The 26,025-nt window shown below is 45.9% G+C and overlaps 1 protein-coding gene across 1 annotated transcript in view; it reads right to left on the bottom strand.

Moving 5' to 3' along the window:
* The window catches only part of MATN1 (matrilin 1), a 29,003-nt gene extending 5,951 nt beyond the window's left edge, over nt 1–23,052 (bottom strand). Inside the window, exons 1-5 of the mRNA XM_043997701.1 lie at nt 22,959–23,052; nt 15,939–16,285; nt 6,098–6,320; nt 3,339–3,464; nt 1,291–1,707 (exon numbers count right to left, since the gene is read on the bottom strand). Coding sequence (XP_043853636.1) covers nt 1,291–1,707; nt 3,339–3,464; nt 6,098–6,320; nt 15,939–16,285; nt 22,959–23,052 — 1,207 coding nt within the window. The remainder of the gene's footprint in view (nt 1–1,290; nt 1,708–3,338; nt 3,465–6,097; nt 6,321–15,938; nt 16,286–22,958) is intronic.
* Nucleotides 23,053–26,025: the final 2,973 nt, after the last annotated feature.

Here is a 26,025-nt window from a genome sequence, read left to right as displayed (position 1 = left end):
ACATGTTAGCCATATGACCTTGGACACTCCAACTCTCTAAGCCCCAGTTTCCTCTCCTCTAGTATGGAGACAATAATACTTGAACTACCTTTGAGGCACAAAGAGTCATTGCAAGGCTCAAATGAGGTCATTGGTATAAAGCACTGATTTAATTTGAAATATTAATTTTCTTGGGGGCAGCTAGGTGGCGCAGTGGATAGAGCACCAGCTCTGGATTCAGGAGGACCTGAGTTCAAATCCAAACTCAGACACTTGACACTTACTAGCTGTGTGACCCTGGGCAAGTCACTTAACCCTCATTGACCCACCCAAAAAAGAAAGAAAGAAAAAATAAATATTAATTTCATTATTAAGTGACATCTGAGGTTCCTTCCAGCTGAAAATCTTGTGACCTAAAAGTTTAGTTTCCATTACTGAACCCTTCTCTGATTAGTCAGGGACAAGAAAGGGGCCTCCAGGTCAGCGCCTTGAACCTCATCTGGTCCAGGGCTAGAGATGGAAAAGGCACAGGAGAATAAGTCACCTCTATACTAGGTCTTAGGACATAGAATGCGAGCATTGGGCTGGGTCATCTCTAAGATCTTTTCCAACTCTAATTTCTGTCATTCTTTGTCCTAGAACATACCCTAGAAGTGTTTTTGATTTTGTTCTTGACAAAAACCTATGATCTCAGGTGGCTTTCTTATCATTTGATTATTTTTCCTAAAAGTTCAGTGTGGGAGTGGGACGTATTTTGGGTAACTGAGGTTCAGCTTATTTGGGTTCTGGTTAGTGGAGGTTTTTGTCTTTTATGGTTCTGACTGAATGACTAACAACAATCCTACAACATACCTGGAGCAAAACCAATACTTGCAGCCCTACCACCAACATCACAGCCCCAGTCACTCCCACCTCTGACTTCAGACCTTTATATCCTCCCAAACTCCAATAAGCCAGAATGGAGTCAACTCAAGTGAGTTGAGCATACGGACCAGATAAGGGCGATGTCCTTTAGGGTACTGGGGTCATGAATGTCCAATCCATGGAGATCAACAGGGAGGGAGAAAGGTAGTAGATTATAGTAGAAAGAGTAATGACTTTGGAGTCAGAAGACCTGGGTTTAAATCTTAATTTTGCTACTTAGTCCTTGTGTGACTTGGGGCAAATATCTAAACACTCTGGACTCCAGGTCCCTCAGCTATGAAATGAGGTAGTTGAGTTAGATTTTAGGGATCTATAATCTAAAATCTAGGAAGATCTAAAGTCCCTCCCTATAGACAGCCCCTCCCAAGAAGGGCAGTAGGGTCCTACCAAGCTCCTTGGCTTTCTTGGCTGCATCATTGATGTAATCCTGGGACCGGCCATCAGTGAAGACAATGCCCACCTTCTGGGCACCGGGCCGTGCCCCACTGGAGATGGTGAAGGTGTTATCGATGAGGTACTTCAGTGCTGCCCCAGTCATGGTGCCCTTTTCCATGTAGGACATCTTCTTGACTGCTGCCTTGATGTCCTTCTTAGTTTTGTACCTGCCCAGGGGGAATTCCTGCCGGACCGAGCTAGAGTACTGTACCAGGCCCACCTGTGCCTGCTTGTCAGACACATCCAGTGAGTCCACAATCTGGTTGATGAATCTCTTCACCAGCTCAAAGTTCTCAGGGCGGACACTCTTGGACCCATCGATCAGGAAGACAAGGTCAGTGGCAGAGCCTCCACCGCCCCCACTGCAGGCTGGAGAAGGGAGGGGAAGAATAAGAGAGAAGATATCAGGGAAAATAGATGGGACCATTATTGACCAGTCGGGGAGACAACCAGGCCCAAACCAGTCCTAAAGCCATTTTTCTGAATTGGTACAGCACATAGTTACCTATATAGTGATATGAAAAGTAGTAAGAAAGTCTCCCTGTTCCCAAATCTCTTTCCTATGTAAGTGTCACACTGCCTGAAATTCCACCATTATTAAAGATTCATCCCTTTAGTTTAAGCAGGGGCTCCATCAACCATCTTTCTGATTATAGAACCCTGGGGGAGTATTGATTTAGTCCTTCACAACCCTCCTTTTCCTGAGTGAATGAGAAAGGAGGAGTCAGGGAGAGTACAAGGGAGCTGATGGGGGGAAGAACAACTAAAAACAGGAGGGTGGAAAGGGCATTACCCAGAATTCTCACTTTTAAAAATTCACCACTGCCACACTGGCTTGACCCTATTTCGATGGATTTCTGGAATCACGATTGATGATCTCAGTCAGTAGGGGCTCTTTCTCCCTCTCACTAAAGAATGACTGTTGAACTTCCATTTGTAATGGCTAATGCCTTCTTAACAGAACTCTCTGCTATAGGGAAAGATACGAGGCTTTGGGTCAAATCATCTATAACAGTAGGGTGTTTGCATTAAATGGTCCCAAAGAGCCCTTCTGCCTCTGTGAGTCAATGAGTCCAGCCTGGCAATAAGTTTCCAGAATTTGTATCCATTTAGAAAAGCTGAATAAGACTGATGTTTCTTCATCCCAATGCCTTGCTTCTCCTTCCCCCTCCCCCAGTCCTAGCCATCTCTGAATCAACCCCTCTCTCATCTCTCAACATAAAGCCCCATGAGCACTTTCATGGAGCCTAAGCACAACAGCAATGACCACAGATTCATCAGGTATTTTACATGGTTATCTCATTTGATTCACAAACAACCCTATGAGGTAGGAGTTATTATTATCCCCAATTTACAGATGAGAAAACTGAAACTGAAAAAAAGGGACTTGCCCAGCATCAACAGAGCTCGTAAGAGTCTGAGGTAAGATTTAAATTGAGGTTTTCCTGACTCCAGATCCAATACGCAATCCTCTGCCCCACCCTGCTGCCAAGAAACTTCATATTCCAACCCTCTACCTGGCTTCTTTCCAGCCAGGGGCTTAAGATCTAGTGGCTCCTGTCTGGTTATCAGCACCTTTCCTCCTGTGAAGGGCCAGAAGAAGGATGAGGGTGTCCAGCTTTCCTAACAACTCCCTATGCCATCCCTCTGCTAGGCACTTAGCCCTGTGTGATGGGCAGATGGGGACAGAAAGATGCTGCTAATTAACCCACTTCAGAGGGAAAGCATCCTCAACCTTAGCCCCAGAGCCTCCATCTGCATTGCATCCTGAGGCCAAGTAGAAGGGAGTCTTCAGTGCCCTTCTCAAGATGGCCACCAGATTCTTTCCCCAAACTGCTCTAATGTGAGGACAGTGTAGACCCCACCTCCCCTAGACAAGCTGGCCCTGGCCTCGACCCAAGCCCCTCGCCTCTCTCCCTCCTTGTTGATTCTCATGTGACATCCCCTCACTCCCCCTCTATTCCGGACACTAGGGGATGGGGATGTGGAGTGGCACTGACCGCTGCAGGTTTTCCCATCACTGTTCAGGATGAAGCCATCCCGGCAGGAGCAGGTGTAGGAGCCCGGGGAGCTGGTGCAGATTTGCTGGCAATCGTGATCTCCAGTGGCGCACAGATCTGACACCACTACAAGAGGAGACAGAGACTTAGGGTGAGTTCTTGGTCACGGTGAGGGAAGGCCTGGGTGATGAACTCTGAGATTAACTATCCACCTCCCTCCTTTTCTCTGGAGGGGAAAGTATGCCTTGAGCCATCTGAGCCAATCACTTTTTCTTTCTTTTCTTTTTTTCTTCCTTCCTTCTTTCCTTCCTTCCCTCTTTCCTTTCTTTCTTCTTTCTTCCCTCCTTTCCTTTTTACTTCCTTATTTCCTTCCTTCCCTCTTCATTTCCTTCCTTTTTCTTCTTTCCCTCTTTCTTTCCTCCTTTCCTTCTTCTTTCCTTTCTTTTCCTCCTCCCTTCCTTCTTTTCTTCCTTTCTTTTCTTTCTTTTCTTTCTTTCTTCCTGCCTTCTTCCCTCCCTCCTTTCCTCTCTCCTCCCTCCCTTTCTTTCTGTCTTTCTTGCTTACTTACCTTCTTTCTTTCTTTCCCAGGTCTGAGAATATGCAGTGAGTCAATTCCTCTGCCAAAGCAGATTGGCACCTGCCCTGCAACTTCTAGCCTTCTTGTAACTGATTCCTCTTCATCCCAATGCCTGAAGATGGTGTTCTCTAAATCTCTGATTTTGACCTCCTCCTCTTCTCTCTTTGTATTTTCTCCTCTGCCAACTATCACTTCCATTCAGACAACTCCCAGGGATATGTTCCCATGCCTAACTGTTCTTCTGAGCTCCAGACCTATACCTCCTGCTGAAAAATGGACTTTATTATCTCCCCCTTTCCAACTTTGCTTTCTCTATCGATTGGCAGCACTGCTCATTCATTCTCCCATGTTTGTAACTCAAGGATGACCTTTGACCCTTCCCTTTTCCCTGCCTCTCAGATCCACTCATTTACTAAGTTCCATCGAGTCCTCCTTTGTAACATCTCTCACACCCACCTCTTATTCCCCTTTTTGTTCCCACTGCCACCCCCTAGCAAGCCCCCCTGCCCCAGGATGATTATACTCACCTCCTAAGAAAGCCTTCCACTTCCACTCTCTCCTATCCTTACTACCTCTACCAGGTTAATCTTCTTTATGCAAAGAGCAGCTAGTCAGGCCATTCCTCTGTTCAAAAATCATTGGTGGCTCCCTATCGTTCATTGAGCAAAATTCAAACTCCTAACATCTGGAACTCAAGCCCTTCATGCTCTGGTGTCAAACTACTTTAACACCCCGCCCCATACATTTATTAATGCTTATAGAGCCAAGCTGTTTTTTGAGTCTTCTCTCATAGGAGCCTTCCCCCCTACTCTGTGCTCCATATTCCAGTTAAGCTGAGTTTTGTCCTGCCTCATATCCACGCTCAGCACTTCCCCATCGCCACATGTTTGTTCACACTGTTTTGTATGCCTGGAATGCTCTTCCTCCTCCTCTTCCTCTCTTGAATTCTTACCCAATCTTCAAAGATCTATTTAAATGCCACCTCCTCCAAGGAGCCTTCCCTGATCCCTTCTGCCAGTGAGGTAACTCCCCCTCTAATGTCATACTCTATTATGCTTAGCAAATATTTTTAATGGTCTGTTATGCATTAAGGGTCTCTGTATTTGCATCTTACTTGCTCTTCCCCCTACACTGGTCTGTGGACTCCATGAGAACTTGGACCTGATTTTATCTAAACTCTGCATCTCTCCCAGATCTGAACAAATTTCCGAGCACAGCAGACCTTTCATAAACGTTCATGAAATTGAATGAAATTCTCCTGAGCCTTCAGCCCCACTGGAGCTTCAGAGAAAGCCCTAGGGAGCAAGAAAGGATGTGGGCTTGATTTTCTACAGAGATTTCTCTATCTTTACACTTATGTGGTGTTTTATCCTCTAAAAATTGCTTTGGTGTCTCTGAGAGGTTGGAGAGGGCAGGAATTGTCATCCCTGCTTCACAGAAGAGAAAGCTGAGACTCACAGATGGCAAACAATTTGTTTAAATTCACATGGCAGAAGCCATGCCTGGAATTTAGGTTGTTAGAGTATAGAAAATATTCAAGGATACTTCCCAGCAATTGAGGATCCAACATCCCCTGACCCCTGACACACACACCCCCAAAAAGAGGGGATGATGCTAGAGTACCACAATTTTAGGGGTCAGAACCTTGACAGAAGTCTTCCTATAGCACCCTCTGCTCCTCCCTCTACTCCTTCCCTCTGTTCCCTTTCCCTTACATAATTCCTTCTCTCTCCCCTGCTCTTCCCTCCTCTCTGTTCCTTATGCATGCCTCTCTTTCCCTCTTCCCTATTTCTCCAGTCATTCCTCTCATTTGTTTCCTGCTCTTCCACACCGACTTTGTCCCTCACTCCTCCTGGCTGTTCCTCCCCTTCCCACAATCCTCTTTATCTGTACCCTGATTCTCCCTCTACTTCTTCTGTTCCTTAATCCCCATTTATTCCTCCCTTTCCTTTGCTCCCCTACCATTCCTTTTATCTGTTTCCTACTTCCTTCACCCCCTCCTCTGTCCTATACTCCCCACTTGCCTCCTTCATTCCATTCCCAGCTCCTCCTTTCTCTCCATTCTCTGCACCTCCCTTCACTCTCCACCATTCCCTAATCTTCCCACCATTCTTCTTATCTTCACCCTGCTCCTCCCTCCCCTCTCTTATCTACTCCCTTTGCCTAAATGTCTTCTCCTCACCACAGAAGGCCTCCTGGAACTTCTTGGACAACTTCTCAATGACGCTATAACTTTCCACGTAGTCCACATGCTCCTCCAATGGCTCACTGGCAATCTGCCTCAGGGTGTGTTTGTCCACTCGACCCACCCCAATGGCAAAGAGCTCAATGCCACTCTGCTTAGCTCTTGCTGAGACATCCTTCACACCATCCTGAGGCCGACCGTCTGTCACCACGATGGCCACCTTTGGGGAAAGGGGAAATAAGGGAGAACAAAGAGCCTGTGAGATCTGACATTAGGAGCTGCTACCAAATTGGTGAAGAAGGAGGAGGAGGAGGAGGAGGAGGAGGAGGAGGAGGAGGAGGAGGAGGAGGAGGAGGAGAAAAAGTAGAAGAAGTAAAAGAAAAAGTAGAAGACGAAGTAAAAGAAGAAGAAGAAGTAGAAGTAGTAGAAGAAGTAAAAGAAGAAGTAGTAGAAGAAGTAGAAGTAGAAGAAGTAGTAGTAGAAGAAGAAGAAGAAGAAGAAGAAGAAGAAGAAGAGAAGAGAAGAGAAGAGAAGAGAAGAGAAGAGAAGAGAAGAGAAGAGAAGAGAAGAGAAGAGAAGAGAAGAGAAGAGAAGAGAAGAGAAGAGAAGAGAAGAGAAGAAGAAGAAGAAGAAGAATTTGTCTTCTGAGGTGAGTGATGACAAACCTGTCTACAAGTCTGACCGTATCCTTGGGTTGTAAGCCCATGTGGCAGAGGTAAACCTAAGTCATGCCCCTCAAGCTGCACTGGCTCTCCCTTATGAATGCCATGTTACAGGCTAACAGTCAGGGAGATGACTGAAAGGACCAAGATGGCCCAACCAAAAACATTAGCATCATAGATTTAGAGCTCAAAGGGATTGTAGAAGTCATCTAGTCCAACCTCCTTGTTCTACTTGCTGAAGAAACTGAGACCCATCAGAGATGAGTGACTTACTTAAGGTCACACAGGAACCAAAAGGCAGAGCCAAGAATCAAAGTCCTAGCCCTGTGTCTCCAAGATCAGCAAGGGACAACTCTAAACATGCAGATTTGCAGATAAATCAGTGGTTTCCTTCATCTTGGCTACTCCCTTTTGAATAGCCCTAGAGCTATTGCCTTAAAAGGGATCTTGCAGGACAGGTGTATTTTCCAGCAAATCCTAACTGAGGTTCCTAAAGGGAGCCTTCAGGTGAGTGTTCCACCATGGTGGGTGTGGGTTGTTTTGCCTGAGTCATCATGTAAAGAAGGTGGATACCTAAGAGCTCCTTCCCAGCAACATGGCGGGTGGGCCAGCAGGAAGTCCATCCCAATGGGAGGACAACATGAGTGTTACCTTAGCCCAAGCTAGTCTACAGGGGCAAAGGGTCATTAGCAGTTTGATGTGTACCAGGAGCCCCTGGGAAGTCAAACAATATGGGAGGCTTGTTTTGCTGATGGGGGGTGGAGGGGAACAGTTGCTTTCACTTGCCTTCAGGGCTTCTTGTTCTTTCTCGTAGGACCTCCAAGCCTCCTCAGATTGAGGCCAGTTCTCTGGCAATCTAACCTAAAAATTGATAGAACCTAGTGATCTTGGATCTTAGCTAGAACAGGAGTTCTTAATCTGGGGATCATAGACCCCCCCAAGGAAACCAGGGGTAGATTTCAGGAACTCGGTTAACTTAGATAAGGAAAAAATTACGTACTTATTTCCATTGACCTCTAACAGAAATTTAGCATTTCCTTTAATTATTTGAAACCATTATTCTGAGCAGGGGCCCGCAGGCTTCACTAGATTGCCAAAGAAATTCATGACATGAATTAGGTTAAGCTCCCCTGTTCTAGAGCATCTACAGGGCACCAAAAGACTTACCAAGATTTGGGCTAGAGGGGTTGTTTTTATTTGGGGTTGGGGGCTGCATTCATTGGGATATTTATAGCAGTACAACCCAGAATGGAGAAGAGTAAGCCAGAGTGTCCGCAAGTCTTATGGCCATCCCTGGCATGAGCACATACCTCTCATGACTGGACTTACTGGTCAATATCATGTCACAGGCATGACCTCCAAAAGGAGGCCAGTCTTTAGAGACCCTGGAGCTGGGCACCTGCAGGCCCGCTCCTGGGCTGTCATGGCAAAGATGGAGCACTTACAAGGAGGGCTATCCAAACACAAGTGGAAATGCAGAAGCCCACATGAGACTCATCCTCCCTTGAGGGGGAGCATCAAGCCTGCTGTGCGAGGTTGACAAATGGATCTGAACACAGAAAATCTGCACCTGCTGCTGGGGAATTAATTCTAATAGATCTGACTGAGGCTTAGGAAATATGGAGAGGGACCAGACCAGATATTTTACTGGTGTAGTGAACTTCCAGGTGAGAAAACTCCCTCTACCGATACAGGCAGTGTGTTTTCTGCAACTTATCTTAGAGAGCAGCCTGGGCACAGAGAAGTTAAATGACTTGCCCAGGGTCACACAGATAGGCTGTGTCCAAGGCAGGATTTGAATCCGGGCTTTCCCTCTATTCTTCCATGGTGCACAGCTTGAAGTCTGAAGAAGGACCTATGGGAATGATGGCTCTGCTAGTGGCCCCAATCCGGGGTTTCAGCATAGCACCTCTGCTCACTGACAACAGTACAACAGAACCCAAGTGATAGCAGGTCTGGGATTGATGGAGCATTCAGGCATTCTAAAGAGACTCCATATTCTTCCAATTAGATTGGGAAATGATGGAGTGATGTGGTCACCAGAGTCCCAAATGTGGCTTTAACTTTGATCCACTCCATCCTCTGGGAAACACTGTTCTCCTGCATCAGGCTAGTGGCAGAAGGAGAGAAAACAGGGTTTGAGTGTAGAAGAGAAATTAATTGGATTATGGGGCAGGACCTCCTCTGCCTCAACTACCCTGCAGACATTCCAGGAATCCTGGCCAGAAAGAGGGAGATCTGGAACATGACCTTGGTGGGCATGGGAGGGAACTTCCTGGACACAGCATACAGCTTCCCATAATTCATAGGATTTAGAACTAGAAGGAACCTTAGAGATTAACTTCAATTCCCTCATTAAACAAATGAGGAAACTGAGGAAGTTAGTTGTGTGGGTAATTCACTTAATCTCTCTGTGCCTTAGTTCCTTCATCTGTAAAATTGGATAATAATAGTACCAACTCTGTAGGGTTTGTTGTAAGGATCAGATAAGATGATGTTTGTAAAGTGCTTGGCAAACCTGCATAAATGCTAACTAGTTATTATTATTATTATTATTATTATTATTATTTCATCACAGAGGAATGCAGTCCAGGCCACCAAAAGCCGATTAAATAGGAGCATTCCATAAAGATCTGGCATATTCTATCACATCCCCTTATCCTTTCTGCAGCAAGAGCATCTGAGAATTACCAGTTTGGGCTCTAAGGTGGCAGATGGGGAGGGTCTTAAATACATCCTTCTACTTCTGGAGAAGCCCCCCCACACTTTGCAATGAAGGAGTATTTTCTTTCTTTCTTTCTTTCTTTCTTTCTTTCTTTCTTTCTTTCTTTCTTTCTTTCCTTCTTTCTTTCCTTCTTTCTTTTTTGGTGAGGCAATTGGGGTTAAGTGACTTGCCTAGGGTCACACAGCTAGTAAGTGTTAAGTGTCTGAGGCCGGATTTGAACTCAGGTCCTCCTGACTTCAGGGCCAGTGCTCTATCCACTGCACCACCTAGCTGCCCCTGAAGGGTTATTTTCAATAAGATGAAGAGAGTGATCCTGCCAACAGCCTGCCCTGTGATGAGGACCCGATGTAGACCACCATGATATAAGAGGGACTTGCCCAAGGTCACACAGGTCTTGAGATACAGATGGAATTTGAAGCCAGGTCCTCTGACTCCAGAGACTGTTCCTTCCACCACACACCTCCTGTTCATTCATTCAGCAGAAATATATTGAGTGCCTATTGTTTCAGACACTAAGGGAGATAAAAAGATTAAATAATACATAGGTCCTTCCCTTGTGATCTCACAGTCCTCTAGGGGAATGAGACAAAAGGCAGATCCCTATGATGGACAGTGTTACAATATATTAGAGAAGACCTTTGGGAGGTCTGAGGGAGAAGGTCATTATGGACTCAGGGAAGGTTCCTGAAGGAAGTGGCATTTGAGGGGGGCTTTGCAGGATAATTGGGAATTCCACCAGTGAAAATGAGGAAGGCATTCCAAGCAAGGGAAGCAGTATGAGCAAAGGTATAGAAGCTGGAGAGTATGTGTCCAGAAGCAGATAATACTGCAGTTTGGCTGCAGTGTAGAGTTCAAGGGGGGAAGTAACCTGTAACAAGGCTGCAAAGGGAGGCGGGGGTCAGATGGTGAAGGGCCTTGGGTAGCAGGCAGAAGAGCAGGTTTTATTCCCAAGCTGGTTGCCCACCAACTGCCAACCAGCTGCTACCCACAGGGCAAGCAAGCCAGCCTAGCTGAAGGGGCAAGGCACCCTGAGTGCCTTGGGGGGGGGGAATGTGTCAGGTGAGTTCAACTTCTTCCACCATTTTGAATAGCACCTCCCCTTGGAATCCAACAGAGAAAGCTCAGGAACCTGAGCCCCAGAACCCTGGGAATTACAGGATCATGGACTTCTGATTCCCCACCCCCCAACTGAGTCCTGGCAGCTACCATCCCGGGAAGCAAAATGACCCAACAACCTCTCTTGCAGGTTACCCAGCCCCCTCCTCCTCAGCAGCCACAACAACCAAAAACCCAGAAATGAAAGTTCTCACCACAAAGGTCCTCTGTGTATTCAGGTGGCTCAACATCATAAAGAGCTAGGGTTTTATCAGCGGAAATAACATTTTAAAATATGCATCGTCAACTGCTTTACCACGGTAAACTGTAACCTAAGCAACACGGGGGCCTTTGCATCCATCTGACTTAGAACTGAAATCGCCAGTGTGTGTCATCTCTCTCTATTAGGATGTGAGCTCCTTGGGAAAGGGAGACTATCCGACTTTTCTGTTTATATCCTTAGCACCTGACACCGTGCTTAGCACGAAGTTAGCACTTAATCAATTTCTCATTTGTTCATTCATTCATTTATTCCTTTACTCATTAAGCTTTAGGGAGCCACCAAAGATGTTTGAGCAAAAGAAAGATGGAACCAGATCTGTGCAGAAGAAGGATTCTTCTGGCAGAAGCATTAAGGGTCCATTAAAGTGGGGGAAGAACGATGCCTTGGGGGCACCAGCCCAGGAAGGTTATCGTACAGGAGTGGAGAGAAAGAGGAGCGGACAGATGCAAGAGAGCATTTGGTAATTTATTGGATACAAGGTATGCAGGAGAAGGCAGAGTCCCATATAACCTCAAGGTTGGGGACAGAGGAGACAGTAATACAAAAATACAAAGTCAGAAGATAAAGTTAATTTGAGGGGAAAATAATAAGCTTGGTTTCAGTCCCACTGAGTTTGGAGTCCCACAGGGATACCTGGCTGGAGATTTCTTGTGGAGAAATATAGTTCTGGAGTTCAGAAAAGAGAAGAGGACTCAGGGGGAGTGTATGTCTGTCTGTGTGTCCATATGTTTGTATGTGAGACAAAGAACCAGAGACAGGGAGGGGAGGGGAGGGGAGGGGAGGGGAGGGGAGGAGAGGGGAGGAGAGGAGAGGAAAGACAGAAATAGAGACCGAGTGGGTTATTGTTTTGGAAGCTCAGGGATGAATGAGAATGTCCAAGAACAAACCCTTGAGAAATACCTGCATAAGGAGTAGAATGGGAAGAGGGGAAAGAGGTCAAGTAAAAGATGACGGGCCAAGTGAAAAGTTGAATGAGTAACTTTAGAGGTTCAAAGAGAAGCAGGGAAGTGCAGCTTCTCAGAAGCCAAGGGCACAGAAGCATAGAGGTCAGCTGCAGGCCCTTTGAAAGATATCAGAGAATGAGGACAAAAGCAAAGGGCAATTCATTTAGCAATGAGGAAGTTACTCATGCCCTCTGATAGAGAAGTTTCAGGGGGTAGGCACAGATGAGCTTAGAACTCAGAGAGCTTAATCAGCTTCATGACCAGGTAGGTCCAGGAGGTTGAGGAGGTCATGGGAGAGTTCTGGGGTCATGGAGGTTTTGTCACATGGTACTGTAAAACAGGGATGAGACCTGTGCCATCATTGCTATAGGGAATTGCTTCTGCCACTGCAGGTCAACACCTTCTCTGTAACTTATAGTGCAGGATCCAAATGCCTAGAGCACTTAGAGGCTAAGTGATTCTCCCTGGCTCTCAGAGTCAGTCTGTATCAAAGATAGCACAGGAACACAGGCCTTTCTGGGATCAAGTTCAGATCTCTATTCACCATATTGTCTCTCATGGGACTATCCAAGGTGGGAAAAGTCCTAGGACCAAAAACAAGGTCAAGAGAAGAAGCTGGTGCTATGGAGAGCAGCCCACGGGGGATCTTAGCATCTTCTACAAAGGACAATTTCTTTAGAGAGGAGAGGATGGAAGTTCTCCATGCCTGTAGTGCTAGACACACCAGGAGACTCTCCATCACCCATCAGCCCTAGGTGTGGTCAGGATGCTGCCTTCTATAGATAGGTCTGCTGAGTGACCATGTAGTATATTTCCTTCTTTCTTCCTTTCTTTCTTTCTTTCTTTCTTTCTTTCTTTCTTTCTTTCTTTCTTTCTTTCTTTCTTTCTTTCTTTGGTGGGGCAATGAGGGTTAAGTGACTTTCCCAGGGTCACACAGCTAATAAGTGTCAAGTTTCTGAGGCCAGATTTGAACTCAGGTCCCTCTGAATCCAAGGCCAGTGCTCTATCCACTGTGCCACCTAGCTGCCCCCAACCATGTAGTATATTTCAAAAGGGTTGGCTAATTGTCCAGTGTTCATAGCATCATAAGGTTACAGGTGTTGAGTTGGAAGGGACTTTAGGGACCATCTGCTCCAAGTGCCTCAATTTACAGAAGAGGAAATTTCATCCCAAAAAGGTTCAATGACTTGCCAAGGTCACAAGGTCAAGCATAATAAAAACCACTGACATTAGAGCACTTAAAAGTTTGCAAAATGGTTTACGTGGATAACATCCTGAATTCCTTCTCCTTCTCAACTTGATAATTTATAGATAATCTCCAGAGGCATGATCAAGTTTCCCAGCACATTAATACAGGGTTCTTGTTATTTCACTTCATCCAAACGCTTTCAAAGATTTTTCACACTCGGACTAGCATCTTTTCATTGGTTGAGACACCAATTAAAACACTCCCATCCTGTCTCACCTAATTAAGGTATCCGAGTTAAAATAGGATGGGATGGTCTCAACCCTGTCCAACTCAATGTGTGAGCCTCACAACACACCTCTGAGGTAGTGACTCCAGGCACTTTTAATCCCCGTTTTCCAGATGAGGTAACTGAGCTAAAAAGGTTAAATGTCTTGCCCGGGGTCACAGTTAGGGAGTGGCAGAGGAGGGATTTAAACCCAAGTTTTCTTGAATCTAAATCTATCAGTCTTTAAGTGACAGAAGTAGGCCTTGAACCCAGATCCTAAAGTGTAATTGATTCCATCCACCTACTGCTTAATAATTTTACATGGTCCCCAATTCTGCAGTTCCTTGTAGCTCCCAGCAGGTGTCTCTAGGAGATGTTCTAATTTATTCTTTAACTCCAAAGGGGAAGGGGGTGGAGAGGAGGAGCTAAGGGGAGAGGCATCTTTGCCTCCCCCCAAAAAAAGGGTATAAAACCTCTGTGTTAGCAAACCTTGCTCTATTCTTGTGGATGGTCATCTCTGGTGAGAATATCTCCAAGAACTGACTGTCTGGTGGGAAATAGTTCTTCCACTGCAGAGATCTGGATGTGTGCATGCTGATAGGAAATGTATTAAAGCAACAATTTGCTGGAGGAATGGTCTTTGGAATGGCTGGGTGCATTCTGACCCCTTGTTGTCCAAGGGAACTTTATGAAAGCCAGGATGCTCAATCCTGTGACCCGCCCCACTGTCTAGTCTTCTCTCCAAATAGCCTTAACCACCTTTGGCCACAAGATGGCGCCCAAGTCCCAGGAACGGGGATGGTAGACTTCTATTTGGAGAAACTGCTTTCCAAGCCTGGGAAAGAAAGCAATGGAGCAAAGAAATGCAAGTGCTCACAGCCCAGCAGATCCAAACCAAGGCACCGGATCATCATCAACTCCACATCTGCACAATAGGAGCCAAAGATGAGAGGGCCTGCCTAGTAGAATCAACAGGTTTCCTGCTTTAAAAACGATGCATGGGGCAGCTAGGTGGCGCAGTGGATAGAGCACCAGCCCTGGAGTCAGGAGGACCTGAGTTCAAATCCTACCTCAGACATTTAACACTTACTAGCTGTGTGACCCTGGGCAAGTCACTTAACCCCAATTGCCTCACTAAAAAATAATAATAATAATAATAAAAACATGATGCAACATAATGTGTCAGAGCCAAGCAAGAACTTAGAGAATATCAAAGCTGGGCAGGGGCCCTTAGAACAGAGAGTGTCAGAGCTAGAAGGGTCCTTGAAAATCCAGTCCATCTTTTACAATCTCTTTCCCATCTGCCCCATCTTTTCCATTCCCACTGTACCCATTTTAGTTCCCTTCCCACTGTAAATAGTCTCCTTTGTTCTCGCCCGGGCCACTATAAGTGCCAACTAGCTGATCTTCCTGTCTCAACTCTATCCCATCTCCAATCCATCCATGACATCATGTCTTAGTAATGGCCCTATTTTATCACTCATCAGCTCAACAACCTGCTCTGGCTTAGCCTTTCCTCTAGAATAAAGTGTGGCTGTCACTCCTGAGAGGCAACCTGGTGTCCTTGGGGTCAGGAGGGATTTAAATTGGGATTCTGACACTAACTTGCTATGTGCCCATGGGCAAGTCACTTAATCTCTTAGAGTCCTTGGACTCCTGAATTCAAGGCTGGTGCTTTATCCACTGTGCCACCTAGCTGCCCCCACTTGCTGATCTTTGCATTCAAAGCTCTATCTGCCCATCTACTGACTTAATTTTCACTGGCTGTCCCCCATGCCTAGAATTCTCTCTCTCCTCATGTCCCCCTTCCTAACCCCCCTGGTCTCATCTAAAATCTTACCTTCTACAAGAAGTCTCTCTTAAAACTAGTACCTTCCTTCCATTGACCCTTTCCAATTTATCCCATATATATGTTGCTTGTGCATAGTTGCTTGCATGTTGTGTCCTTGAGAACAGAGACTGGTTTTTTGCCTTTCTTTGTATCCCCAGCACTTAGTACAATGCCTAGCACAAAATAGGCACTAAGTAAATCCCTGTTGACTTGGCTTGACTGGACTACAAAATCCCTAACAGGTGGTTATGCAGCCTCATCTTGGATATCTCCAGTGAACAGAAATGAATTACCTCCCAAAGTAGGCTGATCCACTTTAGGACCACTCATTTGTCATTGTTAAGGAGTTTTTCCCTTGTCAAGCCTAAGTCTTCCTTTCTCCAGATTCCATCTAGTTCTACTCACTGGGCCTAAGTGAAACCAATCTAATGCCCTTTCCCCCATAATAATCCTCTTTTTTGGTTGGGACTAAGTTGTGAAAAGATTTAATACCAAACACAAGTTTGTATTTGATCCTAGAAGTAGTAGGAAATCATTGGTGTTTACAGAGTGGGGGAATTACATGGAATCTTGAATAAAAATTCATCATTCCTCAGGGAATGCATGTGTGTGAATTTTATCAGAGTAATGATCACCTTCTTCATCACTGTCATCTTCCTTTCCCATCTCCACCGTCAAATCCACACCTACCACCACTATCTCCATCACCATCACCAGAGAGGTGTAGAAATTTTGACACCATAAGAGGGTTGAAGACAAGTATTTCCTGCCCTGAAGAGGTTTAGTATCTAGTACCAAGATGGCCAAAGGCCCAGATGCCTAAGAAAATACCATCGACACCTACCTTGCTGATCTCTGGGTACTTGAGCCGAGCCCCTTCAACCTCACTGAAGGCCTTGTTGATGGCAAACTGGATGGCCAGGCCTGTCATGGTACCCGTGGAAAGGGGCTCGATCTTGTGCACGGCCTGCAGGAGGGTGGCTTTGGTCCGATGAGCCTTGAGGGGGAACTCATGCTTGACAGCGCTGGCATAGTTGACTACACCTACTCGAGTCGTGTTGGGGCCCACATCTAAGGACTCAATGACTTGTGATAAAAAGACCTTGACCTTTTCAAATTCAAGGGGCCGAACGCTCCGGGAGCTGTCGATGATAAACACCAGATCTGTGGGCCTTGTCCTGCATAGGTGCCCTGTTTATGGGAGGGAAGATGGTGATGTTTAAAAGAAAAGAACCATGAGGCATTATCCAAGGCTAAGCCTGGGAAAACAGCTAGGCATTAAGAAATTCAGGAGGAAGGACTCACTAGTCAGGTCAAACAGGCAGGAATTACCCAAGCCCTCATGGATGACCTGTCCAGAGGATGTAGGACCAGTTACCCACCCCTTCAGTTAAACAAGTTGTTTGTCTATCCTTAACAAAATATGGACCCAAGAAGGAGAGCCTGGATGGTCCCTACAGTTTGAATAAAGTTGGGGAACCCGAACTCGATGATCCACCTTGTTCTCTGAACACACTCAAAGGGGTGGTTTCCCCCATCTCCCACCATTACTCCTACTCAAAACAGTTATCCAAGTCATGGGTGGGGGTGGGGGATGGGAGAGATTAATAGTCAATTGGAGGGACAGCTAGGTGGCACAGTGGATGGAGCACCGGCCCTGGATTCAGAAGGACCTGAGTTCAAATCTGGCTTCAGACACTTAACACTTACTAGCTGTGTGACCCTGGGCAAGTCATTTAACCCCAATTGCCTCACTAAAAAAAAAAAAAAAGTCAATTGGAGGGCAGCTAGGTGGAGCAGTGGACAAAGCACCAGCCCTGGATTCAGAAGGACCTGAGTTCAAATTTGGTCTCAGACACTTGACACTAGCTGTGTGACCCTGGGCAAGTCACTTAACCCTCATTACCCTGCAAAAAATATATAGTCAACTGGAATCTCAGAAGGGTAACCACAGATTCAAGAATCCTGGAGGATACAGTAGGGTATAGTGAAAAAATAAAGGGATGGAAGTAAGGAAGTTTTGACTTCGAGTCTAGGCTCTTCTATTAATTTGCTGTGCAACCTTAATGAAGTCGCTACCCCTCTCTGATCCGATTACTTCATCTGAAAAATAAAATCTTGTATCATATCTAAGGTTTCTTCAGGGTCTAACATTTTATATTCTCAGATCCTTTCTCAATATGACTTTCCGTTAGAAAGTTGTGGCTTTTTTTTTTTCCTAGCCCTTTCCAACTCTGACATTCTGTGTTCTTGGGTCTTTCCCAACTCTGACGTTATGGGTTCTAAGGGCCCCTCATCTCTGACATCCTGTGTTCTAATATCTCACCCAGTTCTGACATTCTGTTCATATCCGACAACAGTCTTTTCCTGATCCCCTCAGATGTCAACCCTCCCCCACCCCCACCTTCCGTCCCCCACACATTACTTTGTGTATATCCTGTATTTGCTTCTCTATAAACATATAATAAACAATAGGAGGTAAGCACTTAAGAGCAGATTCTCACTTTTGTTTCTGTATCCCCGCTCATAGCACTGTAACAGGTGCACAGTAGCACTGGACAAATGCTTTCTTATTGATTGTTATTCTAAGTTTGGTAGCGATGCATTTCCTCCTCGTGGAAATGGTAACAAGGATGAGGGTCACCTGACCTGCACAAGGGGCCAACCCACTGGTGCTTCTAACCTTCACTGATCAGGGAGAAGATAGAACTTCCCTCCCCTTACCCATCCCCCCTTCTAACCACTAAATCAACAGATCTGGTGCCTCTAAAACATGAGGTGACTACATCAATAGTACCTGAATACTGGAGTGGGGGGAGGGATTGATTACAGAACCATAGAATTATAGTTGGGAGGGTCCTTAGAAGCCATTCAGTCCAACCTCATCATATAAGGAAACTGAGGCACAGAGAATTGGGAGATTTGGGATTACACAACTAGTCTGAGGATTTAAATCTAAGTCTTCCTGACCCCAAGTCCTGATGCCCTGGCACTATTCACTGGATCCCCCCACTCCTCAGCATCATCTGCTCACTCTTTGATCCAATATTCCAAAAGGAAATGTGTTCATTCATTGATTCCTTCAATAAACATGCATCAAGTGTCTACTTACTGTGTGTGGAGCACTATGGTAGACACTGAGATACAAAGACTAAATAAGACATAAGCATAAAGAATTAAATTACAGAACAGGTCATAAGTGCATTAGAGAGGTACCCCCCCCCAAATTTAATTCATGAGATCTGGGGGAAAATTCCATTACCAACAGGATATCAGGAGTCATCTCTTGGAGAAGGGGGCATTTGAACTGGATTTTGTTTTTTGGGTTGGGGGGGGGGGGCGATGATGGTTAAGTGACTTACCCAGGGTCGCACAGCTAAGTAAGGGTCAAGTGTCTGAGGCTGGATTTGAACTCAGGTCCTCCTGAATCCAGGGCTGGTGCTTTATCTACTGTGCCACCTAGCTGCCCCTGAATTAGATTTTAAAGGTAAATTAAGCTAGGTGGTGCAGTGGAAGGAGAGCAACTGCTGGAGTCAGGAAGAACTGAGTTCAAATCTTGCTTCATACACTTACTAGCTATGTGACCCTAGGCAAGTCACTCAACCCTGTTTGCTTCAGTTTCCTCATCTGTAAAATGAGATAGAGAAGGAAATGTCAAAACCACTCCAATATATTTACCAAGAAAAACCCAAATTGGTGGGGGGCGGGGGGGGGAAGCATCTAGGTGGTGCAATGGGTAAAGCACAGGCCCTGCATTCAGGAGGACCTGAGTTCAAATCCAGCCTTAGACACTTGACACTTACTAGTTGTGTGACCCTGGGCAAGTCGCTTAACCCCGCAAAAAAGAAAGAAAAGAGAAGCAAAACCCAAATGGTGTCACAAAGAGTCAGACATGACTGAAAAACAACTGAAAAGGAATTCAGCAGTTGAGAAAAGGCATTCCAGGAACAAAGATAAAGAGATAGAAAAGGAACGGAGCACACAGCAGAAAAAAAGGTAGTGTGGTTTGCTTGTAAAGAATGTGTGGAGGAGTGGAAGATGAGCTCGACCAATCAATAAGCATTTATTAAGCACCTATGAGCTAACAGATGCTTAGTAAGACCCTGTTGCTTCGAAGTCTCCAAGCTGGAAGATGGGCAGTGGCCTCTTGTGGGTGTGCTGTGATGAGGATCCTGTCAGGGTTAGGGAGACTAAGCGATCTTTGCTCTGTGAGGTAAGGCAGAAAAGAGGACACGAGATTATGAAGAGCCTCGAATGTCAGGCAAAGAACCATAGAGCCGGAAGTCATGTTAGCGTTGTCTAGACCACCCCCATCATTTTACAGATGAGAAAACTGAGGCCCAGGAAAGTTAAGTGACAGTCAAAGTCACATAAGTATTAGGATCATAAATCAAGGCTGGGAAGTATCTGGTCCCACCCCCTTCATTTTATAGCTAAGGAAACGGAGGTGCAAGAAAGATAAGGGACTTGCTTAAGGTCACACAGATAGTAAGCATCAGAAGTAAAATTTGAACTTGGGTCCTCCTACTTCAGAGCTGGTACTTCCACCCTCCCATTCTTCCACGATAAAGAATGGAATGCCAGCGTTGGAAGGACAGCAAAGAGCATCTAGGCTGATGCAGGATGATCCCTGCCCAGCACCATCCCTGGCAGGAAGCCTCTAGACCACCGCTGTTAGGAGCAAAGAGCTCACTACTTCCCATTATTCAACAGCTCTGATTGTCAGGAAGTTTTTCCTTATATTAAACCCCAAACCTGCCTCTTTAAGACTCCTTCCCCACCTTAGCCAATTCTGCCATCTGTAACCCAGCAGAGCAAACTCCATTTAACATTAAAACCTGGTTCTGTGGAAGCATTACTTGGGGTCGATAGGTTCCCTAGGAGCAGCACGTAGAAGCAGGCATTAAATAATGTGGTCCAAGTCAGGAGTTAATGCTGCTTCCATGACCAGGGAAGCGGGGCAGGTCAGTGACTTAGCTAGCCTGTTCCCAATAGCCTTAACGAGGACATGAGTGGGGGCATCCACAGGGAGGGGTGGTGCTCACTCACACGGTGGCAGATGGGAGTAGGGGGTGAGGAGACTGTGGGAGGATGCAGACAGGGCATAGCAACTGACTGTCTGTGAGAAATAAGGGAGAGAAAGATGCAAAATTACCTTTTTAAACATGGGAAACCCAGGGAATGGTGGTGCTAGAAACTAAAATATCTCTGTCCCTCTCCCTTGCTCCAGATCATCCTGAAATTGCAGTGCACTTAATCGGTAAGCACCCAACACGTTATAATTGAGTAGACTGACTGACCTGGAATTCAGAAGGCCTGGCCAAGTTCTGTTATTTGCTCACTCAGTGACTGTGGGGAAGTCAAGTCAAGTCAGCAAACATTTATTAAGCCTTACATATGTGTCAGACCCTGTGCCAAGTGCTGGTTATACAAATAAAATAACAACCCCAGTCATAACAACCACCACTAACACAATTATAATAGCTAACAATTACATAGTGCCTACTATGTGCCAGGCACATTGCTAGGCTCTTTATGACCATTAATCTCATTTGATGCTCACAATAGCCATGGGAGAGAGGTGCTCTTATTATCTCCATTTTACAGATGAGGAAACTGAGGCAAACAGGGTTAAGTGATTTGTCCAGAGTTACACAGCTAGTTGGTGTCTTGGGCTGAATTTGAATTCAGGCCTTCCCAACTCCAGGTCCAGAAAGACAGTATCTGCCCTCAAAAGCCTAACAGGGGAAGACAATGACTAAAAGAAAACTAAAAAGGGTGCAGAGAGGAAAGAACCCCAAGTGGGAATATAGCATTGAAGTCTGGAAAATGAAGGATGGCTGATGTGAACCTCTCCCCAGTGGGGAAAGGAGCTGCAGGGGATTAGAGGGAGAAGGCAAGACACTTTATCTCTCTGGGTCTGTTTCCTCAGTTAGCAAGTTGTTACATTGCTATTAGCACCGTCTACCTTATTGTCACGTTAATCAATAATCAATCAACCAATCCGCATTGATTAAGTACTTACTGTATACCAGGCAGTATACTTGATGCTGGGGCTATAAAGAAAGAATGAAAGGAGCTCACAGTGGTCTTCCAGACTACTTTTGAAGCTCCCCTACAAGGGACACCCTCTGCCTCTGCAGGAACACTGCCAGGCTTTGGGGCATCTCTTCTTGAGAGAGGTCAAGATCTGCCTCACTTCAGCTTACTCACATGGCTCCTGTTGCAGCCAGGGGCCACAGAGAACAAAGCTAATCTCTCTTGCATGTGGCAACCTTTCAAATACTTGAACACAGCCACTGGGGCCCCCTTTACTGAATTTTCCCCTTAGCTGGACTCAATAGCCATATCTTCCCAGTTACACACCAACCCTAGCTGCCTAAAGAGAAGAATAGAGGAGCCATGCCTATGTGAAATCTAGAATTAACTCAGGGCTGGGTGAGAGAAAGGAGAGTGCCCTTGGACACCGATCTGGGGCATCAAGCAAATATTCCCTGGACTCTTCCTTCCAAGAATCAATGTTACTGAGGAGAAATCAATGAAGCTTTTCTTGAGTGTCTATCAGTGACCCAGGGCAAAGGAAGGGGTGTGAATTCCCAGTCGCTGCCCTGATTCTGTTCCCATCCCTGTCTCTTCCACTGTCCCCGATATCATCCTTTCCCCAATCCATTTCTCTGTCCCCATCATTGTACCTGCTCCCATCTCTCTCCTCCTTTCCCTATCTGTCACTAGCCTTGGAGGTCTCTTCTGCCCCAACCTTCTCCATGTCCCTGCTCCCTCCCTGCTTCTGTCCCTAACCATGCCCCTGTTTCTGCCCTTTCTCTTCCCTACTCATCCCACCCCCATGTCTCTGCTACCTGTGTGAGTTTCAGAAACTTGTTCAATCTATCTGGACCTCAGTTTCCTCATCTATAAAAGGAAGGGATTGGATTAAATGGACTTAGAAATCCCTTCCAGCTCTAAATCTATGATGCTATGATCCTCTTCCTGCTTTTGTCTCTGCCCCCTGCCCCTTCTCCCTGTCTCTGCCCCTGCTCCTGCCCTTCTCTCTGCCTCTGTTGGTACCCTATTCCTGAGGATCTTGGTTTCTACCCCCAACTCAGCCATTGCCCCTGGCTCAGATAAAACAAGCAACCAATCAACAAGCATTTATTAAGCACCTACTACGTGCCAGGCTCTGACACCATCCCTGCCCCATCTCTCACCTTGTTCCTGCTCTTTAACTTTCCCCAACCTCCACCCTAGTCCCTATCCTGGTCTCCACTCCTCTCCCCTCTACTAGGTGGTACAGTAGATAGAAAACTAGCCTTAGAAATCAAGAAGATCTGAATTCCAATCCTGTCTCAGTCACTTTCTAGCTGTGTGAGCCTGGACAAGTCACCTATGCTGTCCTAGACTGTTTCCTCATCCAAAAAAAAATGAAGATAATAACTATATTCTTCACAAGGTCTTTGTGAAGCCCAAATGAGACAAAATGCAATGCACTTTGCAGAGCTTAAAGTGCTAAATCGAAACTAGCTATTAGTATTATTATTGTTATGTGTCCCATCCCTGCCCCATCTCTGCCTCTCTGTCCGTGCTCCTGTCCCTGTTCCTCCTGATGCCCTGGACCCTGTCCTTGTCTCCCTATCTTTCTTTGTCCTCTCTTGCGGTCCCATGTCTCCAAGAACCCCTTCTCCCCAGCAGGGCTCCCTGAGCCTGGGTCACTACAAGCCTATACCTTGGAGGTACTACTCTGTCATACCACTGGGCTAGTGTCTGCCTCCAGGGGAACAGCCCTTTTCAATGGCCCTGTTCTCTCTCACATCCTAGGCACCTAAGCCTCCTGACCCAGTCCAGGCATAGATGTGGATCCATCCCTTACCTCTGGCCTGTGGGGGTACCCCCTGAGCCCCAGGCTCCTGGAGAAGAACCAGCAAGCTGCAGAGCAGGAAGCCAGAGGAGAAGGTCCCCATCATGTCTCCTCAGGTCTGGAGGCAGACACCAGAATGTCCCCAGAGCAGCTGGAGCAGAGGTAATAACTTGAAGCCCCCCCCCCCTTCCAGAGGCCAGGATGAGGCCCCTGACTGACATGGGGCATGGGGAGGGGGGTGAGGACACTGAATGGATATGTGTGTGGTGGGGGGCAGGGGTGGGGAGGGAGAAGGAGGAAGCAGGTTGGCATCCACGCTGCTCAGCCTTGCCCTGCCCCGCCTGCCCACAAGGGCCCCATTGCTTGCAAAGGCAGCCAGTGATTCGACTGGAATGCAGGGAATCTTAGTAAATCCCATCAGAGACCAGGTAAGGAGGGAAGGAGAAGAGGGAGGGAAGGGGAGCAAAAAGATGGGAGGAGGGAAGGGATGGACTGAGGACTTTGTTGGCATGCGGGGGGGGGGGGGGGGGAGGAGCTTAGATGTGCTTGCTTTACCTAAGGTTTCCTGAATAGCCAATGGGCCCAGGCTAGTGGGGCAGCCCTCCTTAGGGTGAAAATCACTTTTGACTATGGTCTCACAGCATCTTCACCATCTCTCCTGGATATTTCAGTCAAGGGTTTCTTTTTCCTTGGTGTATAAACTTCAGTGTTCCAGTGATTGCTTAGTAGAGGAATATATTATCATTTCTATAGAGATTTATTGACATCCTCTCTTTGGACCTTCACTGCAAGCCCATGGGATGGCTAGGAAGGAAGGAATATTCTCATTTCCCAAGTGGGGGAAACTCACTGGGGAAGCTCGAACACCATATCCAAAAGCAGGCTTCATAACCAAAATCCAGGATCTAGAACCAAGACAATAACAGTCCTGCCATCTTTGAGCCAGGTCAGACAATCTATGGGGCATTGTAGCCAGTACTGGGCACTGCATATGAGAGAGGATGTAGAGAGACCAGGGACCAAGGAGCTGGGGGGTGGCTCATGGTCTCCAGACATTCAAAGGGCTGTCTGGCATCACAGAAGTAGAGCTGGGAAAAGCAAACCATAGAAGCATACATCTGGAGCTAGAAAGCCACACAGTCCTGTGCCTTGTTTGACAGAGGAGGAAACTGAGCAATGGGGAGGTTTAAATGACTTACTCAAAGTCACACAATTAAAGTTGCAGGGAGTAAGTGGCAGAGGCAGGATTTAAATCCAGTGCTTTTTCTGCTAAAGTGTGGTAAAAGTCAAGTCAGCATTTATTAAGCACTAACTATATGCCCGGCACTTTGTTAGACCCTGAGAATGCAGAGACAAAAATTAAATAGTCTCTGCTCTCAAAAAGTTCATGTTCTGCAGGAAGAGACAAACACATGTATAGAGACATATGCAAAATATATACTGGGTAACTGGGGGCTGGGGGAGGCCGTAGTAGTTGGGGGAGAATCAGGAAAGGTTTCACGGAGAAGGTAACAATTGCAAGGAGTTGTAAAGAAAATTAGGGATTTGGGGCAGCTAGGTGGCGCAGTGGATCAAGCACCAGCCCTGGATTCAGGAGGACTTGAGTTCAAATCTGGCCTCAGACACTTGACACTTACTTTCTGTGTGACCCTGGACAAGTCACTTAACCCTCATTGCCCTACAAAAAAAAAAAAGAAAAAGAAAACTAGGGATTCTAAGAAGGGAAGGGAAGGAGGGAATGCACTTCAGGCATGGGGGATAGACAGCCTGGGCAAAGATTTGGAGATCAGAGGATCTTCAAGCTGGAGCTAGAAAGGACCACTGGAGGTCATCTTGTCCACATACTCATTCAACAGATGAGGAAACTGAGACCCAAGGATTCACCCAGATTGTTAAGCATCATAGGCAGGATTTCAACTCAGGTCTCTGACTTCAGAGCCAGCACTATTTGAATGATGGGATATAGAATACCACATATAAGGTCCAGTTTGACTGGTGCCCAAAGGACGAATCTATGATTTCAATGGTGTGGGTATTCTGTCCACCAGAATGGATCATAGCCCATCCATTCCTTCTCATCCTCTGGGATTTGTGCCCTTTTCCTTCACAAAATGTTCTGTACAGATGCTACTCATGTACTAGAGGTCGACTTCTGGATCTGGGTAGTGATGAGCAGCCTATCTACCATCCCTCATTCTCATTCTATAACCATCCCACCTCCTTTTCTGGTCCTATACTTACTGGTGTAGTTAGTACCTTGCTGTCAACTTTTACTCACCAATATATTAGTATATTGGCATATTCTACTGTCTGTTGAGTCACTTGCTGCTTTAATTTTCTGAGATCGTGATACTCCATGATTCATAACCATTATCAACACTGGAAGAAAACAAGCATTAAAAAGATAAACATTTTCAGCAGCAAGCAACTGTGCTGCACCATTTCCCAGATAAATTTCAAGACACTTTCCTCCTCCTCCTATCCAATTTCATATATGTAGGCAGCTGAATGACATAGTGGAAAGAGAACTGAGCCTGGATTCAGGAAGACAAATTTAAATCTTATTTCATACACTTACTACTGTGACCCTAGGCAAGTCACTTAACCTGTCTGTCTCAATCTCTCTGAAAATCAAATGAGGTAATATTTGTAAAGCTGTTAAAACAGTCCCTGACACAGAGTAGGGAATTAATAAATGCTTCTTCCCCTCCCCCATGTGCTAATGGAAAAACTCAATGGGTTACCTGTCCAATTGCTTGTCATAATCAGGGCACTAGACAATTTTCATCCACTTTGTTTTTCCTTTGTGGCTTATTGGGGCTGTTTTCTTCTGAGTGGTCTCAGATTTCAGTGCTTGTTCTAGAAGAATTTGGCACAGTCAGTACAAAGTGATCAGCAAATTGGAACTTCTGGGGAGCTTGCTATCCATAGCAAATCTCCCTTATTTATTTAGGCCATCCTTCAAGTCATAAGCAAATATTTTTGGTTAACATGAAATTTCCTGTTTTATGTCCATTTGCCATTTATAATCAGAAGATTGTCAAACCAGTTTATCTTTATGATTTCATCATTCAAGGGA

The sequence above is a fragment of the Dromiciops gliroides genome, chromosome 3 (assembly GCF_019393635.1).
Source record: "Dromiciops gliroides isolate mDroGli1 chromosome 3, mDroGli1.pri, whole genome shotgun sequence".
Classification (NCBI taxonomy): Eukaryota; Metazoa; Chordata; class Mammalia; order Microbiotheria; family Microbiotheriidae; genus Dromiciops; species Dromiciops gliroides.
Note: the sequence above shows the minus strand (reverse complement) of the source record. Positions and strands in the feature narration are given on the sequence as shown.